At 36.8% G+C, this 18617-nt stretch overlaps 4 protein-coding genes across 8 annotated transcripts; 2 read left to right on the top strand and 2 right to left on the bottom strand.

Moving 5' to 3' along the window:
* The first annotated feature begins 8 nt into the window (after positions 1 to 8).
* LOC124223887 (glycine receptor subunit beta-type 4-like) lies at positions 9 to 2905 on the top strand. The gene is made up of 10 exons (XM_046636249.2): positions 9 to 283; positions 383 to 510; positions 624 to 688; positions 784 to 992; positions 1120 to 1202; positions 1289 to 1558; positions 1622 to 1722; positions 1791 to 1904; positions 1967 to 2115; positions 2207 to 2905. The coding sequence occupies exons 1-9, from the start codon at positions 222 to 224 to the stop codon at positions 2111 to 2113; spliced, it is 1179 nt and encodes a 392-aa protein (XP_046492205.1). The 5' UTR covers positions 9 to 221; the 3' UTR covers positions 2114 to 2115; positions 2207 to 2905.
* Positions 2302 to 5036, bottom strand: LOC124223890 (ciliogenesis and planar polarity effector 2). 2 transcript variants are annotated; one of them, XM_046636254.2, is made up of 5 exons: positions 4911 to 5036; positions 3681 to 3829; positions 2911 to 3185; positions 2630 to 2766; positions 2302 to 2509 (listed from the first exon to the last, which is right to left on the bottom strand). In XM_046636254.2, the coding sequence occupies exons 2-5, from the start codon at positions 3778 to 3780 to the stop codon at positions 2302 to 2304; spliced, it is 720 nt and encodes a 239-aa protein (XP_046492210.1). In that variant the 5' UTR covers positions 3781 to 3829; positions 4911 to 5036. The 2 variants fall into 2 exon arrangements, with proteins under 2 accessions (XP_046492210.1, XP_046492211.1); XM_046636255.2 differs by having other exon boundaries at positions 4641 to 5030.
* Positions 4752 to 14060, top strand: LOC124223883 (non-lysosomal glucosylceramidase). Of its 2 annotated transcripts, XM_046636242.2 has the most exons (14): positions 4754 to 4981; positions 5608 to 5696; positions 5833 to 6013; positions 6448 to 6731; positions 7517 to 7750; positions 7988 to 8117; positions 8475 to 8720; positions 9121 to 9365; positions 9463 to 9617; positions 10133 to 10236; positions 11084 to 11226; positions 11375 to 11481; positions 13103 to 13294; positions 13410 to 14060. In XM_046636242.2, the coding sequence occupies exons 1-14, from the start codon at positions 4812 to 4814 to the stop codon at positions 13599 to 13601; spliced, it is 2472 nt and encodes an 823-aa protein (XP_046492198.1). In that variant the 5' UTR covers positions 4754 to 4811; the 3' UTR covers positions 13602 to 14060. The 2 variants fall into 2 exon arrangements, with proteins under 2 accessions (XP_046492199.1, XP_046492198.1); XM_046636243.2 differs by lacking the exons at positions 11375 to 11481; positions 13410 to 14060 and having other exon boundaries at positions 4752 to 4981; positions 13103 to 13288.
* On the bottom strand, positions 8505 to 17976 carry LOC124223889 (odorant receptor Or2-like). Of its 3 annotated transcripts, XR_011177611.1 has the most exons (9): positions 17904 to 17976; positions 17347 to 17673; positions 16854 to 17139; positions 16458 to 16746; positions 16095 to 16194; positions 15859 to 15960; positions 15566 to 15721; positions 15310 to 15482; positions 8505 to 8818 (listed from the first exon to the last, which is right to left on the bottom strand). XR_011177611.1 is itself a non-coding variant. In XM_046636252.2 (8 exons), the coding sequence occupies exons 2-8, from the start codon at positions 17581 to 17583 to the stop codon at positions 15472 to 15474; spliced, it is 1185 nt and encodes a 394-aa protein (XP_046492208.1). In that variant the 5' UTR covers positions 17584 to 17673; positions 17904 to 17976; the 3' UTR covers positions 14339 to 15471. The 3 variants fall into 3 exon arrangements, 2 of the variants coding, with proteins under 2 accessions (XP_046492208.1, XP_046492206.1); XM_046636252.2 differs by lacking the exon at positions 8505 to 8818 and having other exon boundaries at positions 14339 to 15482; positions 15562 to 15721; XM_046636250.2 differs by lacking the exon at positions 8505 to 8818 and having other exon boundaries at positions 14339 to 15482.
* Between the last annotated feature and the right edge of the window lie 641 nt (positions 17977 to 18617).

Genomic DNA, 18617 nt, shown 5'->3' with positions numbered 1-18617 from the left:
AGGAAAAACGGAGTGTTTTTGCTGCCGGGTCTACGCGGCGATATTTAATTACGAATATTATAATGAGTTAAACAGAGATTTGAAAGATGAATTTTGTCACAGTCGCGGCCTGTTCAGAGCTCGTAACAATCGGAGATAGTGAAATTGTGAAGCGTGAAAGAAGGCGAAGGACAGCACCGATAATTTTTCCTTTTTGATATTATTTTTCTTAATATCAAAAAATGATTCCTTTATCGACGAACAATTTGTGCAATTATCGCTATCATTTCATAATCACAATCTTGTGAGTATAATAATAACGCTTGTTAAATTTTTCAAAGCGAAATGTATTCGCTTGTCGTTTACTTGAATTGTATACTCAAATTATACGATTTAACTTCAGATATTTGAGTCACGCTTCGGCGAGAAAAGCTTGCGACGTCAGAGTAGCATCTTTGAAATTTGCGTCTGAACGGGATGGCGAAATTTCTAACGAAGAATCGAGGAGTCGACCCTTGTTAGAAGAAACTGGTATGATATTTAACAATGCTACGTATAGAAACATAGAAATATAGAAAAGTTATGCGATTATAAGATATATTTTTTTTTGCCGAACTTTCAAAACGAGGTAACAATATTTTCAGCTGTAACAACGGTGAAATTGTCGCTGACGATTAACGAGTTTAATATTCTGGACGCAAAGAATTTGGTGAGTGATAAAAAAAAAAAAATCGGACACTCGAACTTGAACAGCTCGTTTTTGTCGGAAAATTTTTTATAATCTACTTTTTCAAACCACCGCAGGATGTCGAAATTGATTTAGAGATGACCCAGCGGTGGAACGACAGCAGACTGGGACCGGATTATAAAACGAGAAGATTGGCGGCGATGGGAGCAATTTGGAATCCGAAAATTACATTCGTCGTTGGCAATAATTGTCCGGATATTGCGGGGAACGACAGGACTCAATTTTGGCGCGGTACTTCAGACGGAAGTGTCTTTTACAGCGAACGGTTAGTACGCAAAACATACCTATTCTAAATTCAAAAATAATACGCAGAAGTTCGAGAAAAATATGTCAGTTAAAAATAATAGATCGAATATCGATTAATGCGTAAATTTATTGTGTTTAACTTGCAGATTTCTGGTGAAGCCAAGATGCACGAAAGACTTGACGAGATATCCTTTTGACAAACAGATTTGCTATGTAAAAATTGGATCCTGTGAGTTTTTCAGAGTCTATCAATGATCATGTACGATACAGTTGTTGTCATTAAAATTATTTCTGCAATTTATTTGATTTTTTTAGACAGATTCACCGCCGAAGAAGTCAGTCTAGAATGGACTTCCGGTAACGGCCGGGCAGTTGAATCGCGAGTGGATGGAGAATTCGGTGAATTTCGTATTCAGGGGTTTAATGATTACGACGAAACGGAAGTGAGGAGCGCCGGGAACTTCAGTGTTTTAGTACTGGAAATTTATCTGGCCAGATACAGTCGTCGGGAAGTTATCCAGAACATTTTGCCGAGCTTTGCGTTGGTCAAGATTGCCTACGGTTCACTCTGGATGAAACCGTCAGGTAAAATAACGACAAGCCTATTCTTGTGTAATTTAACAAGTATGTTGAAAGAAAATTTTGCAGGAATCCGTACGCGAATAATCACCTGCCAATTATCTCTCCTCGGGACTCTCTTCATGTTTCTAAATTCTAACTGCGGATCGTGGAACTTGAGTCACTTGAAGGTAAACTTGATAAGCCAACAGCCAAGATTAACTACGGCGCTTCACTTAAGCTTTTGAACGACTTTCAGGCCCTTGATATTTGGTTTCTGATCTGTCTGGTTCTAATCCTCATACCGCTGGCCGAGAGCATCCTAATTCATCATCTAAATCCGGCAGATGTGGATAATTTCGGCTGCAACGAGGTGGAGGATTCTAAGTCTAAGCTTAAAGTCTGAGCTATATTAAACTCCGTTTTCTTTTACAGAACGAGCACGAGGCTGGTAAAAAATGGATCGTTTGGATGGAGAAAGTTATATCGTTTCTGCATCCGTTAGGCTTGCTAATTTCGACCCTCATATTTTTCACGGCATTCAACGGCGAAGGGGAAAATATTTATACGATCAATTGGTGAGAGTAAGTGTATAAATTTTATTTGTTTAAATTTTTCTACCCAGCGTTTTATACGTTATGTTGTCTCTATTTCAACGGTTTTTTTTCTTTTTAGGACGGATCCAACAGTCATTGGGACCAAAAACGGTTAAACGACATTTGCAGGTTTTGTGTGATTGTTGTAATAAAATCTTTATCTTTTCGGTCGAATCAAACTTGTACGACTTGTTTGGATATAAATTCTTGGTCTCTGTCCCAAAGCGCCGAACAAATCCAGTTCAGCTGATAGGAGCAATCGAAGATTTCGGGTCTCGCCACCGCCTTGTTGGTATCTATTCTTATCACTTTCACTTTCCACTTGTCTTCGAATTCCTTGACCTGCACATCGGACACGGCGAGCGTCGACCAAACCTTGTACCTGCGTAAATCGAAACTGAAATTGTTTAAACACTCTTTGATTCGTTATTTCTGCTTCTTTGTTTTTTTTTTCCTCGGATTTATACCATCAAATTATCTGACAAATAAACGATATCGTCACCTTGTTCCGACCACGATGCTAGCTGGTTTTTCTTTCGTCGCTGCCATTGAGTTCATCAGCTGTGGAAGGTCGTTGAAAGTCGCCGTATCGTCGAAGGAAAATACACTGCAAATCGCGTCGACTTTGTCTTTGCAGGCCTGCAGGTTGCAAAAAAAAAAAAAAACAAAAAGAGAAATGAATAAACGATTAAAGTGATGTGTGGTGATATTTTCACGATATTTTAGGCGATCGAAATCGATTAATCGATTAAATATATTCATATAATATTAAAGTATACCAACGGGTAAAATGTGGCTGTACTTTTTGATGCTGTTCTCAGATGCGTCCCAGAATTGCAATTTGAACAGTACAACCTTGTCCCATATTTTAACAGGCCAGAATATCGTCGTTCTTTTTATACCGTTCGTTTCGACGTAAACTCCGCTCGACGATGATCCTTTTATTCCGGAAAGACGCGACACGACGCAAGTCTTCCCGACACCCGATTTTCCTGCCATGAATATTTTGTACGAGACTTCTTCTATCGACGATGGTATCGGTGGTCTTTCCAATACACCTGCACGGTTTTAAATTATTCAGATCGAAATTTTTATGTGTAACGTGAAAAATTTTAACTGATTATGTTAGGAACAAGGTTTAGTGTAATAGAATTGATATTAGAATATTTTAGATACGAATAGTTTTATTGTAATATGATTTTTTTAGTTTTTTTCAAAAATACAGTTTTTGTGAACAAATATCAGGTTGTATATAGTGTTACAGTACACTGGTCAACAAAACTTTGTACCTTTTTTGATTAAGATTGTTTTGCTATTTATTGTAATTAATTAACTGGCGTTTATAGTAAGTAACAAAATGCTCTGAATAGCTGTAACACAAAATCTAGACCTGATTGATTCAAAGTATATATGGTTTTATAACGATGAGGGTAGATAGGTATTTCAAAATCAGTAAGCATCTTCCTTGTTGTTATAAAAAAAATTATTGGCAAGTGTAATTAGATGTTGTGTATGTTATGCCCATTAATATTTAATATGTATAACCTTCGTACCGTAAAATCGTCTCTTATTAGTCGAACGAGCGTAAAAGTGATGCAGTAACGACTCGCCTTCGGCGGAGCTGAGCCAATCCATTTTTATCGCGTTACTCATTTTACAAAGGAGACTGAAAAATCAGCTTTTAATTTTCTCCCTCACTTTGCTGCGGATGTGTCAATGTAAACAGAAAAAAAAATCCATTTCTAGATTACGTATAATATTCTAGTTTGGAATTGAGATAAAAGTAGAGGTGAAAAAATTGTCTCAATTATGTTTTTGAAATTTTTGTAAGAATTTACTCAATATTTTCTGTGATACGAGATAATTTTCAACCATCTGATGAAATCATTCCAATATCAACCGCCCATATTTATATTTGTTACGCACACGTGGCGATAAGCTACTTTATAGATAATACGATAAAACGTCCATTCGTTACAATTGTACCTATCGAAAGTGTTTACAGTTCAATGACACAGCGGTCGCAAATATGATTACATAATTGTACACCGGCGATTTGAATATTTACAACAGCTTTTCCTCATGTTATCATACAGGTAGCTGACAATTCGATATCGTTGAGCAATAATCGACACCGCATTCACTGGATATAGTGAAGTATAGTACTTTTCAAGTATGAATCCGGAAACTTGATCTAAGTGTAATTCGAATCGAATGCTTGATTTTCGGTTTTTTCTCCCTTATTTCTGAAAATACGAAGACGAAGATAGGATACTTTTCAAGCTTTTTTATTTTTTTTTCCCATCAACTTTTGTCTGACTTATTTTCTGACAAAGTTATTAGGTTCCGATTTTTACGGTTTAAACTTTTTTTTCTACAATAATCTCGGCGGTTGATTGCAAAATTATTATCACCATTTGACTCAGCGTCATCGAATTACCCTTAGATCAAGTTTCCGGCTTAATATGAAAAAGTGGTAACTTTCATGCTTAATTTATTTACTGGTCTATTACATGCACGTGTGCCGCGTTGCGTTACGCTGATAAGCGGGACAAAGTCGAGGATGCCGAATTCTATCGACGGGCCTTCTAAACGCACCAGGAAACCTTAAACGCTTTTAGTCTAATCGCGTCGAGCGAGTGACGCGCATAGTCGTTTAAATCCAGGCGTCGCGTCGAATCGTCATGGACGACGTTCAGGCCCCGAAAGTCAACGGAAAAGTCGAGCGGGTCGTTAAACCCCCGCCGGATTACGGTTTTAAGTTGAAACTCAACCACAAGTACCCAGAAAAATGGAAACAAGCTGCAACCGTGCGCCTCAAGCAACTTCCTCAGCTTTTGCCGCTCGCCTACAGGTTCGTTCGATGCTTTGCATCTTCCAGTCAATCATTTATAACGTGAACAACGCGGTATCTAGTCGCGTAAGAAACGCCCCGAGTAAACATGCGCACAACTCATTGCGCACCCGACTCGCTCGTTTATTCAGATTGCACGACGTTAGCGCGTGAATTCGAATGGCGGGAAATTCGAACGGAGTTTGAATATTTGAAATTCAACGTTTCAGGAATAGTTTTTTCCAGCACATTTTATTTTCGTTTACCCGATTTAAATGTCGAATGATAGATTTTCAAAACGTTTCTGATGGTATTTGAACGGTTCGAATTAGAAAAAATCAAGAGCTTATCGATTTTTGGATTTCTAAAACATGGAATTCATATTTTACTCTATGAAACGCTTAGGTTATTAATACTCTTCATTTTTTAAATTATATATCACGTCGGCAAACTATTAAAGGAAATCCGGATCTACCGCAGTCCGAATGTAGGAATTGATATTAGATTTTCTGTGAACTGATTCGGTACTGAATTTCAAACTGATAATTTGTATTTAAAAATCAATCAATCGTCCCATCTGGATAATGAAAACGCGAACATCAGCGAATCATTGAGTTTTTATTAATTTTTCATTGCCATTCTTGCAGGTATGTCTCGTTTTTCGCAAGGACAACGAGAGGAGATCGAAGACCAATGATGGATTACGTAAATATGCAGACTGGAAAACAGATTTACGGTGAGAAAAGCGAATTCTTCATCTTGTTTTACCTCAGGTTTTTCTTATGTTTCTTCACTCCGTGATATTTAAGATGTACCCGGAACTCATTGTCTAGTCTGTACTCAATTATCAGATCGAAAAATTATACACGCAGGTGTACCAATCGGCGGAATTGGAGGTGGGTCGATGAATCGCGGGTTCAGAGGCGAATTCTGCAGATACAGTTTGCGACCCGGTATATACGAGTACGAAACTGTTCTGGCCAATCAATTCATCCTCACGATTCAAGACGCCACCGGAAAAACTGTTTACCATCAAGTTCTGTCGACCGAGAGGTGATATTATTAATATCCTAAAATAAATATTTGTCACCCCTGGCGAAAATTTCTACTACTACGACTTTACGCAGAAATTGGAACATTTCGTATTATTTCGTACAAAATTGTAAATATGCATAGTTTATCATGAAGAATTATTAATTTTGTTTAAAAATTGTGTCATTTAGATTTTTTCACTAAAAAAATACAAATCTTCATTTAAATCTACAAGATTTTATGAGAAACTATGCATACTTACAATTTTGTAAAATTATACGTACTGTTGCAAATTCTCTAAAAATTCGTAGAAAATTGTAGAAATCATTTTTACCAGGGACGTTATGAAAAAAGAAAATTGTGTAGAAAAATGTTGACGTTCAATTCAATTTTTCAAATTTTTGTAGCGAAACTATCCGTTGACACACCTGTCTGACCGTATTTATTATTTTTAGCAAACCGAAATGCCTGAAGTCTTGGAAATGGGGATTTGACGGTTCGAAAGCCTCGTATACGGGGCTTTACCCTCGTGCTTGGACAACCTACGATATAGAGGATCACAAAGTTAGATTAACGTGTCGTCAAGTGTCTCCGGTGATACCGAATAATTACAAAGACAGTTCACTGCCTTGCGCTGTCTTCATTTGGGACGTTGAAAACCGCTCCGATCAGGATCTCTACGTCAGTGTCACGTTCACGTTCAGGAATGGTAACGGAAACAAAATCAGCGACAAGGAAGGTTCGTGAATAATTCAAGTTATTCGAAACAATCATCTTTACGTGTCACAGTATAGATTTTCACTCTCTGAAACCGGGAACAATACAAAATTCCATCACGTCAGGTTTTTTCTCGAACTCGCGTTTGTAGTTTTATTTACAGTGAAACTCCCTTTTAACTAAAAATATGGTATATTATTCTTGATTAGAAAAGTTCTATGCAAAAGTGATTTCTTACTTTTGTTTGATATGTATCAGAGTGACACTCAAGAATAAATACAAATAGGGAAACAGGAAATGGAAAGCGGAAGCGTATTCGAAGATAAATCAAAGAGAAGAAGAAAATGTGTACGTGATGGAAGGAAATGGAAGTCATTTTTTGATTCAGCACACTCGAAAACATGATATTTACCAAAAACATCCCATGCAGCTGAAATAAAATATTTTTCTAGACCTGTGTTGGAGAAACTAACACGTCAATTTGATAAACTCGTTCACTTCGAGCAGTCTAATCGCAGCTTCGTGCTACGTATGAACCTGACAAAATTGCAATTTGCAGTCAGATTATCAACATTGAAGTCAATTACCAATAACAGGCAGTCGACTGGTGACGAGCCAAATATGGTCAGACGTTTTTTTTTTAATTTCATAAGATAAGAATCGTTTTCGGTAACGATACCGTAATTTATGCTCATAATAGTTTATCTACGTAGCCACCGGATTTGAAAGTGACAATCCGGTCACATTATTTCCCCAAGATAAAGAGCGAACTGTCGTAAACCATGACTGCTGTACTTATCCAATCAGGCGATAAATGGAACGAGCATTTCGACGGCGATGATGACGTTTCCGGGGTGATGATTCACCAGGAAATCAACGGCATGCCTTGCACCTACGCGATCAGTTCCAGGTCGAGGGACGGAGTAAAAGTTACGCGAACCCTGAGCTTTGATCCGACAGGAGACGGCGAGCAGATCTGGGAGGACCTCGAGACCGATGGAAAACTGGACGAAAGGTCGATCAGAACATCGCCAAAGACTGGTAATCGCTTATTCTTGATGGCCAGTATTTTTTTTTTTTTGCTCCAAAAATTACATGGAACATTGAATTATTGGAGAAATTTTTCATTCCCCGAATTGGTCTACTTTGACTAATTATTTTCTCTCGCGTGTATAACTGTGCGGTAATAATCCTTGATTGCCCTGTTATTGGTGATTTTTTTTTTTTTTTTATCACCGATGGTCTTTATAACGATTGAATAAATAAATGATTATACAGATGGCGCCATTGCCGCAGCGGTATCGTCTCGGGTTTTAGTGAAAGCCGATCAAACCGAGGAAGTTGAATTCTCTCTTGTCTGGGATATGCCGAAGATACAGTTTCATTTTAAAATGAGAGAATATTTAAGGTACGTGAATCGTATCAGAATCATGAAAGCTGTAAAATGACGTTATGATGACCTGCAGGAAACTGTTATGATTAACGACGCAAGGAATTTCCCAAACCACTAAACAGACGACTTAACACAGATTACAATTGATAGATTAAATTGTTTATGCTAGAAAAATAAGTGGCTGATAGATAATTGAATATTGAATATGATAATGATATAATTAAAGGAGGAAACAATATTTGTGACTGAATAATTGAATGACCTCAATTAAGAATTTGAAAATACTAGCAATAACGAGAATCATCGCATTCTTAGATAAATCATAACTTATTTTTCAATTCTTAATCGTGATGTTTATCTTTTAATTCGAAGGTATTACACCAAGTATTTTTCCGAGTCGGAACGATCGGCCGCCCCGGAAATATCCAGGTACGCTTTGTCCAGCTATAAATCGTGGGAAAAGGACATAGACGATTGGCAACGGGAGGTGCTGGACGATCCTGGTCTACCCGAGTGGTACAAAAGTGCTTTATTTAACGAGCTTTACTTCGTCACTGACGGCGGCACGATATGGATACGAAGCGACGATTCCGACGATTATCCAGACTCCGATCTGAGGTGAGGATCAAGTGATTTCGTTCCGTGTACCAATCGTTCATTTCAACAGAAGATGATAAACCATCCATCAACCGATTTAGGGTTCTCTTTAATTCTTTCTGCAGAGAAAAGTTGAGTAATTATTTAAATTCGCTGAAAATATCTCAAACTTGAGTAAAGTTTTTCTTTTGTTGAATTGTTGACAGCAATTTTATAAAATATCTAATTATTCGACACCCTTCTCTTTGTTAAATATAAACAGAATCGGTTATTTGTTTCGACACTTTTTTAAATTAATTAATATCGTAAATAAAGAAGGTAAAACGTTTCATTGCATTTTGTGAAATCAAACTTAAAATTTGGAGGATAAATACTTTTTCATAATTTCATCAATAAATGATTCGATTCTCTGAGTCTGCAGGAAGGAATATGGCCGCTTCGCCTACCTCGAAGGTCACGAATACCGGATGTACAACACCTACGACGTTCATTTTTACGCAGCCTTTGCCCTCGCCCAGCTTTGGCCAAAGCTCCAGGCTGTTCTCCAGTACGAATTTCGCGACACAATAAACGCCGAAGACACAACAGTGTGGACGACACTTTACGACGGTGCGAAGCTAGCGAGAAAAATCAAGGGATCGGTGCCTCACGATATCGGCGATCCGTGTAATCAGAAAATTATTTAATACGATATTTTTCATACAGATTTTACCGTACTTTTTTAATGGGATTAGTAATTTTGTTATTTTCGTTTAACCCACAGATGAGGAACCCTTCAAGCTCATCAATTCATATCCGGTTCATGACGTTTCCGAGTGGCGAGACCTCAATCCGAAATATGTACTCAGCTGCTATCGGGATTACAAATTATCCGGGGATGTTGAATATCTCAGGGATTTGTGGCCGGTCATTAAACAGGTAAGAGAGATGTCCAGTTCTACGCACAGATCCCGATACCGACATCTTACCGACATGTTCCCTAGACACAAACCCTTTTTTTCCGGCGATCGATAAAGTCGGTCACGGCGGGGATGACCCACATGCGAAAAAGGGTTTGTGTCTGAGCTGTGAAGCGGCCAAAGTGTCGGTAACATGTCGGTATCGGGATCTGTGCGCAGAATTATTCTTACTACTCTACTGTTATAACTGACTTTGTTAGAATTAAAATTAATTTTGTTGTTTGGTCTCGATTTTCTTTTCCGTTTCGATATTCTCAGAATTTAGGTATACGTATGAATGTTAAAATGTCACATCTAACTTGCACGTGAAATAAAATTATACATCAATTGGATTATTTCAGGTTTTTCTTCCATCTTCTGTCGATTCCATCATTAGTTATAGTTTACATATATTTTTGTTACATATTCGTGTCTTTGCCGACTGCACATTGAGGATAAAATACGCTTTCACATTTCCTCTGTACGCAATTAAAGGTGATGGACGTAAGTTTGACTTGGGACAAAGACGGTGACGGGTTAATAGAAAACGGAGGATTCCCCGACCAGACTTACGATACTTGGGTGATGACGGGAAACAGGTAAATATTTTTGGATGCATTCCATCTCAATCCATTTATAATATAAAACTAAAAACTCATCGTTACTAATTAAATCAGTCGCATAATAATTATTATTATTGTACAGAAAGGAACGAAAAAAAAGTAGATAAAAAGGACAATAAAATTAAAATGTGGGGAAAAAAAAGAGAAATAGATGGAAGTCAGAAATAGAGTTGTAGTAAGAAAATCTATCGAGTTTATGGCATACCGTAAACGTAAATATGTGCTAAACTTTATTATTCGTCACTTTCGTGCTTGTATATATGTGCATGTGAGTTGCTTCTTCATTTTTTACTGCCGTTTTTACGCCGCCATGCACGCTGCTGAGTATAAACTCAAAATACCGTGGACGGAAAGTATTTATTGCGGTCGTTTGCGTGAACGGAAACTGCAGGCGCACGAGGAACAGCCTATAATTTGAAATATTTAAAACGCGAAACGGAAGCGACGTGACGACAACATGCATTACACGTCCAACCTGAATGTTTTACAGCGTGAAAACTCTGAGGAAGGATTTGAAAATAATTGTTCTTTTTTTCGTATTCGTATGAAGTTTACTCGGTCAAATATTTTATTCTGTCATTTTGCTGGAGAAAAATTTATCTTTAAACTTCCGCTAAACGTTCTTAGAAAAAGTCAACACCTATATTCAGCTACCAAAAATTCGAACGCATTCGACGGATGTAGTCTGGATCAAAAATGTCATTCGAAAATTTTATTTACTATAAAAAATATATCTTTCGAAGATCTTTCTTCACGTATTTATCTTCGATCAAGAATATACCTATGAAACGGTATAAATTCGATAAGAAATAATCATTTTCAGCGCATACTGCGGCGGTCTTTGGCTGGCTGCTCTAAAATGCGTTTCTAAGATCGCAGAGATTCTCGGACACGAGGAGGACCAGAAAAGGTATTTGGAAACGTTGGAAAAAGGCAAGGCAGCTTTCGACACCAATCTCTGGAATGGTGAGCAAATAGAATAATAAACTTTATTTTTGGAATATTTTACACACAGTTATTTTCCGCTTTTGAATCGTTACTAAAATTCTATGACGCCTGCTTATTATACTAAAATAATAAATTTTTTCATAAATTCTTTCGCACTTTGATTCAGGTAAATACTATAACTTTGATACGGCGAAAAAAACGTACAGCAAAACCATAATGAGCGATCAATTATGTGGTCAGTGGTTCCTGCAAGCGTCTGGTTTTGGTCACGAAGTGAGTAATACGTGTGATGTTTATAATTTTTTAAATCGTTCAATCGTATTTTTTAACTCTTCAATTTATTTCTCTGTAATTTACTTGATTAATCGATACTTTCTTGTTTTGTTTTACAATTTAAACCGGATCTCAACAATATTACGCTTCGGTTCATATGTCGATAGTTTTTTGCTACCAATTGTGAGTTAATTATCTCGAAAGTTGAAATTCCAAAGTTATTTCTTCGTTTTCATTCTTCAGCTCGATTTTCAGTCGGCGTAATAATTATGTGCCTGAAGATAAACGTGAAAATCGATCGGGAAACTATAATCGTTAGTTTCGTTACGCGGTTGTGCGGTATCCAACATTTTGGTGCATTGTGCCGTTTCCATGAAGCCAACTTCAGTAGTTTATACGTATATAAGTAACACGTATCGTCGGTGAACTCGGCGGTTTTCGAAAACCGCGAACCATAAACGCCGCGACATTTGCTTTTATGGGATTTGACATGCCTCCATCCTTTACTGCGGTCATCGATAAACACCCATCCTTGCACTATTCTACTATAGCTAATAACGAGACCAACTATATTGCAATGGCTTTACACCGCCAATTTGTCTATTTTGATGAGCTTTGTGTCTACCGAAAGCAATTACACAGGGGCTTCGAGAATGTATTTATTGCCGTCGTATATCGATTATATGAAAATTAGTATTATCAGTGTTGGTTAAACACGAATGAATTCTGAAATGCCGTAAATCAATTTCCACAAATAAGTGGAGAATTTTATTATTCGAAACAAAACCGGAGATTAAATTTTAATCAGACGTAAAGATTGACGAGAGAAAAAAAAAAACACTAATGAACGAGTAGACGGCTAAAAAGTTGGTGAACTTTCGAAATTTATATCTTGACAGCGAATTATTAAATTCCATCGGCGTTTGTTTCATTCGAAATAATGCAGATTGAGCTTCATTTCCATATTTTTTCAATCGAATAAAATTTTTATTCACGATAACGGTGATCATTTTGATTGGTGAATAGTTTCGCGATTCACTTGAAATTTGGAGACAGCATTCTCAGACTATAAAAGTATAAATTTTGAAAGTTTGTCCAATTTTTCGAGCCCACCGAATTTTTCTTTCCTCTGCCTTGGATTCTCTCGATTTTCTTCCCTAATTATTTTCCCTGTACCAATACACGTGATATGTAATACAGCGATTTAAATAGCGACGGCGTTTGAGCTAAAAATAATCGATGCATCGATTAATCGAGTTGAAAAAAAATAATCTAATACGATTTGATTGAATCGGTAAAATTGAATCGACTAATCGATTATTGCGTATTGTTTTTTCAAACGGTGCATATGAAACCAAAATTTCGTATATTTTAGCACGTAGTCTCAAAATAGAGGAAAAGTTTTTCTTTTTGACAATTTATAGTCCAATTGATAATATTTTTCAATTACAGGTAAAAATATTCATTTATCTTTCACTTCTATTATATCAAATAGGTATAGTATTATTACGCGTCGTTCGCGGGAATAAAAAACAAAACCCAATAGCAAGGAAAAATAATAAGAGTCGATCGATTAATCGTGTTTGAAAAATAATCGATTATTTTTGATAATTCTTAACAGGTATTCCCGGAGGACAAAGTGAAGTCGGCACTGGAGACGATATACGAAAATAACGTAATGAAATACAAAAACGGAACTCAGGGTGCGGTTAACGGTTACATGCCGTCAGGGGGTATCGACACACTGACGATACAGAGCGAAGAGATGTGGACTGGTGTTACCTACGGTCTGGCGGCGCTGATGATTCACGAGGTGAATTGAAAGGGGGAATCGGACGTTTCCCGTTACCCGTTTGATGCAAGACTGATTTCAGAACCTTTAATTAATTAATTAATTAATTAACTGCTCAATTTCGTCGGTTCTGCAGGGGATGCCGGAAATTGGATTCAAGACCGCCGAGGGGGTCTACAGGACTGTTTACGAGAAAATTGGCATGGGTTTCGAGAGTCCGGAAGCCCTTTATGAGAACAAATTTTACCGAGCCATCGGGTATATGCGGCCTCTTTCAATTTGGGCCATGCAACACGCCTGGCGTGCATCAAAGGCGAAATCAACCTAAAACTGCTCGATGCTTCTATCTTTTTTTTTCCTCTCTCTCTCTCTCTCTCTCTCTCTCTCTCTCTCTCTATAACGATACCGCGAATGTATATTCGTTTTGTATATGCAATTTTTACACGTTCTGGCCTGGATATTTTCACACGATACCGATATACCATTAATTTTACGATTTTTACGTATTATCCGTGCACAAGTTCAGGATTTTTATTTCTACTTCAAGAATGTATGACCGATATGTGGAATCGGGAGAGATTGAAAAATGGTACACTTCTGTGCAGGGACTGTTTCTTTTTTCTTCAAATACATGATGCATTATTCTAGCCGGTGAATTATCGGAGCTGTTTCGAAATATCGGTGAATGCTGAAACATCTGCAAACTGATTTTGCACCGTCTTTTTAGCGAAGTCGTGAACACGACGCGATTAATAATTGTTGTCTGATAATAAACTGTCGGCATTGATTACTATCGCATTATTATATTTAGATTATATCTGTCATAAAATTTTAGAATTAACAAGTTTATTGTTATCGCGTGTAATGATTCATTTGTCACACGAATGGACAGTTATTGTAGTTTGAACAGTTGGAGAATATATTAAATAATTAAATTGTTAATAACCACGTGATGAGGAACAAAAAAAAAACATCGCTCATGATTTCAGAGGATGAACCACGGTTTTTGTTTATATCTGTCATTTTAAATCGAGGGGGAAAATTGATTTTCTTTTTCGAAAATGAATCAAACGCTTGATAAATAATACAAAATACGTACAACACCAGCAGTTGCGAACGTAAGTACCGGATGAATGACTGATTTCTAAAATCCCTAATCGCTCCCCTCGTATAATTCAACAACGCCCTTCCTCTTTCCGCTCTTATAAATAAGTTATATAAAATGTAACCCGCTCTCCGGACAGCGGGCGGGCATAAAGGTGAAGAGGTGTCGACCGCACATGTTTGCGGCCTGCCGCAGACACCCGTTCTCATAAATTAAATTAATAATCACATTTTCCTGCAGCAGACATACCGCCCTCACACATCTCGGCTTATAAATTATTCAATGTATACAGACTAGACTTGTTAGAAAATGTTATGAGTTTTTTGTTATTTCGTAAAGCATTTCAGCCGCTGCGGAATCGTGTCATTCAATTAATTTTTAACTCGAGTAAATTTATTTTATAATTATCACATGTAATAATATATGTAATGTATATAATTCAACTTTAGTAGCAACTTTTTTTTTTCTTAACAAAAATTAATTATCTTTAGTTGATAATTAATCAAATGACACGATTTTGTAGCGGATGAAATGCCTTGCGAAAAAAAAAGTGAATTTTTACATGATTTCAGCTTTAACCTTGAATAACTTTTCAAAGATTTGAGTTATTAAAAAATCATAAGAGACCTATTTTTTAGAGCATTGAATTTGCTACAAAAATGCGTAACGGAAATTTATTTACGTCGCCTCGTTACTGAGCTACAAAATTCAGTAGTAACTGAAATTATTTTCGCGTGTTTATTAAATGAAAAATGAAAAATTGCGTTCAGGAATCGCTAAATATTATCATTTAGAGCTCAAATTACAACAGACGTCTTATTTTCTATGCCTACTACTATTAAACGTGTGAATTCGAAAGAAAAAATAAAAAATAAATACACATTCGTGTAACATATTATTTTCAATGAAATGTTCATTGTTGAACACTTACCGAAAATTTTTCGCTTAAATTTGTTCTCGTACAATATTGTGATAGAACTTTTGCAGTTATGTTTAACTTTTTTAGATCATGCAAAAGCCATTCGAAACCATAGAGCACGAGTTTCACGGCCGCTACATGAATTGTTTCATCAATGCAAAATAGGAGTAGGCGCTACTCAGCAGCTAAAAAGATTTTAGAAAACTATATTTGGCGCTGTATTTGTTTCTTTTGTTTTTGTTTTTTTCAAATTCTTTTACGTACTCACGGATAAATAGGTTTCCAGTGTTACCATGTAGAACTTTCCAACGGTGAGATAAATCGGCTTCTGCGAACGTAGAACCATGGAAATAATAGTTTTCGCATTACTCTTGCCGAAATCGTACCAATTTATGCCCAATACCGATTCGCCGATCTTCAGACCCTGGTAAAAATCAGTGAAAGTGAATTTCCAACTTGCGTGTTACTTTTTTTTTTTCAATTTCATTCCCAACTAATTTCAGTTTCCAATGTACTATTTTACTATTGTACCGCGATTTTTCAAAATTTTCATAAATTTACTTCGTTCGTTAACTCGTCGCCGCACCAGTAGTAACGAAACAAAGTCAGCAATGAGAACATCAGGATCTGTCCTGGTTGCAGTAAATCCGTACTCATTCCCGTCTAAACGATGAAAGATGGAGTAAGAAATGTGAAAATAAAAAATATCCCACAGTGTCACGTAGTGTTATTTCACTTCCGACATGTCAATTTATATTCTAATCAAGAATACAATCAACCGTGCCACGCATAATTACCATTAAAAGGTGAAATAGGAGGAGGCAAATGATCATTGAGTAAGTTATAAACACGCCGAATAGAACCGGGCTTAACAAAGAGTCGACAGTTTTGCAAAACCTGAAAAATGAATCGTCAAAGTTTTAATTGATTATTGTTATTATTAATATTATTACCATCATAATTTTAATAGAAATTCAATTTTGATTTTCAAATAAATTTTCTTTGAGTATATTTATACAAGGGATAATTTCCGAAGAATTGTCTATAAGCGTTGAAAGAAAAAAAAGAAATAACAATTCGTTTTTCCTAACTTTGCACGTTTCATGAAAATTTTTTTTCCACCTGCAGGTTATCTTGGTAATAAAAATATCGCTGCTCACGTAATGATTCTCTGATGTTCCTGTATGCATTTCTTCAGTTCATCCTGAAAAATCATTTCCAATGTTTTCCTTGTGACGGGGGTTACGATAAAATCGTCTCGATTTTTTACAAGGATCATTAATTTCCGTTGCGCTGTGAGGGGCAATTGTTCGATAGAATGTCGAAGTATCTTGAGACGAGCAAGGGCGAAGAAAATATACGCGACGAATAGCGAGTCGAAGGCCAGCGAGTGCGTTGTCACCAAAAACTCTGTCATCGCGTCGCTCAGGTAAACCGCGGCGTAATTCTCTGCAATTCAATTCAATGATTTATGATCGAAAACGTGAAATCATCGTCGTCGTAAGTTTAATTCTAATTATAGCCGTTCAATTATAATTATTTGAGTAATCATCTACCCGTGGAATTTAAACTGAATGGGTATTGAACCGGTATGGGTAAAATTCTCGAATCGTAATCGCCGACGATTATCATGTAGATCATTGGCCACGTCACCATGTAGACGATGATCATGAACATGAAGAGCCAAAGAAAAGTGTTGATAAATTTCGACTTTCGTTGACCGTCCCGCAGCAATTCGACCTTCTCGCTGTCGTTTTTTTCCGAAAATATTTCATTCTCGTAGTTGGTTATTTCCTCTGACAGTGACATTATCTCCTCGCGACGAGAATAAAATACGAAGGTCTGCAAGAGAGAGAGAGAGAGAGAGAGATGAGAAAACATAAATATATTTCACATTTCGCGCTACTGTGAAATTACAGAGAAAAATTTCGGAAGGTTTCCACCCTGTGAAAATTGAGAGAATTATTATCGTTGCTTTTTTTTTTTTAGTCTATTTGATTCGACCTACCACAGATTTCAAAAATAAATTCTTTTTTTTTTTTATCATACCTCGCCGATGACGCAGGTGTAAGCGAAAAATAAATAGGCCTTTTCGGCAAAGTGTTTCCAGTTTCCCCAGTGCATGTAAAGATCGAAGTATTGAAAGCCGTTCATTATCGCGATGCTGATTATGATCAATAATCCGGCCGCGTATCGCAGATTTTCGATTAATCTCGGGGCTCCGTTTATCGGCCAGCTTCCTGTCCACACGTAGAGTTTGATAGTTCTTCGCAAAAACTCGTTCATCTTAATAAATAAGCACAGTCGTAACAACGGTTTGATACGAATTTTGATACTCTGGGTTCCAGGTGTCAAATTTTAATCTCTTCCATGTAACTAATAAGAGAAAGAATAGTTTTATTACCAACAAGGTTCGTTTTTTATTTGAACGCGATGTGGTTTATACTATCAACCAAAAACTTGAAGACTTATTTATAAACGTAAAAAAAGACAATTAGCCTAACTTTACAAGCAATTAATAAAGATTTTGCTTATTATTCGATGTATAGAATAAAAATTTATTCGTTCAAATATAATCTCCCTCTTTCAAAAGAAAAATAAATTACCTTTCACCTGAATCCATGAAAAGTTACAGTAGTTCTGAGGAAGCCTAGATTACAGAATGCAGTTTAAATTCTTCGAAAGGACGTAGCTGCATTTTTCGCAACGGGCAATTAGACGACGAACGTATCTCTAGTATGATAGCGATTTTTTTTCTACCACTTTTACCTCTGAATAGTTGACGAAGTTTAACATCGTGCAGCGTTGAGTCCCTCGGACGTTTCGCAAAGTTATTCAAATTGTTTTGCATGTCGATGGTCTCAACCTTCAACTCTCTGCATTTGTAACGATATACCTCAGTTTACGCGAAACCAATCAATCTTTCAGCCTACATCGTGTCGCGAAAATACATATACCTCGATACGTGCAATTGCATAGAAAAAAAAAACGGACATTTTCTACACGCAGTGCGCGAAGTACGTTGGGTTGTTTGGTTTTAGCAACGTGTTTTCGAGCAAAGTGTCGCGAGGCAAACAACGTGGATGAGGGTGCGAGAGTTTTCTCCTAGAGACAGTAATAGCGAGAAATGTGGCAACTTTTCACCGTATAACATACACCTCTTCGTATCAAGTTTAATTAAGATAAGTTTACGACGCCTGCGACTCGACGATGGTGAAAATACACTCGGCAAACAACGAATTCAGCATTTTACCACTCGCCATATATATTCGCACGTCTATTCGGGACAACTTATGACTATCGAATTATACTTGTTTGTT

The sequence above is a fragment of the Neodiprion pinetum genome, chromosome 7, assembly GCF_021155775.2.
Source record: "Neodiprion pinetum isolate iyNeoPine1 chromosome 7, iyNeoPine1.2, whole genome shotgun sequence".
Taxonomy (NCBI): Eukaryota; Metazoa; Arthropoda; class Insecta; order Hymenoptera; family Diprionidae; genus Neodiprion; species Neodiprion pinetum.
This window is presented reverse-complemented; position numbering and strand designations above follow the sequence as displayed.

Coding starts and splice junctions, on each gene's coding strand:
- LOC124223883 (XM_046636242.2), top strand. CDS start 4,812: ATGGACGACGTTCAGGCCCCGAAAGTCAACGGAAAAGTCGAGCGGGTC. Junction 8,118..8,474: donor AAAATGAGAGAATATTTAAG/GTACGTGAATCG, acceptor TTTAATTCGAAG/GTATTACACCAAGTATTTTT. Junction 8,721..9,120: donor TATCCAGACTCCGATCTGAG/GTGAGGATCAAG, acceptor CTGAGTCTGCAG/GAAGGAATATGGCCGCTTCG.
- LOC124223887 (XM_046636249.2), top strand. CDS start 222: ATGATTCCTTTATCGACGAACAATTTGTGCAATTATCGCTATCATTTC. Junction 511..623: donor ACCCTTGTTAGAAGAAACTG/GTATGATATTTA, acceptor CAATATTTTCAG/CTGTAACAACGGTGAAATTG. Junction 1,905..1,966: donor ATAATTTCGGCTGCAACGAG/GTGGAGGATTCT, acceptor TTTCTTTTACAG/AACGAGCACGAGGCTGGTAA.
- LOC124223889 (XM_046636250.2), bottom strand. CDS start 17,583: ATGAACGAGTTTTTGCGAAGAACTATCAAACTCTACGTGTGGACAGGA. Junction 15,961..16,094: donor TCCTATTTCACCTTTTAATG/GTAATTATGCGT, acceptor TTCATCGTTTAG/ACGGGAATGAGTACGGATTT. Junction 15,722..15,858: donor GCGACGAGTTAACGAACGAA/GTAAATTTATGA, acceptor GATTTTTACCAG/GGTCTGAAGATCGGCGAATC.
- LOC124223890 (XM_046636254.2), bottom strand. CDS start 3,780: ATGAGTAACGCGATAAAAATGGATTGGCTCAGCTCCGCCGAAGGCGAG. Junction 2,767..2,910: donor AGTACAGCCACATTTTACCC/GTTGGTATACTT, acceptor TGCAACCTGCAG/GCCTGCAAAGACAAAGTCGA. Junction 2,510..2,629: donor AGCATCGTGGTCGGAACAAG/GTGACGATATCG, acceptor CGATTTACGCAG/GTACAAGGTTTGGTCGACGC.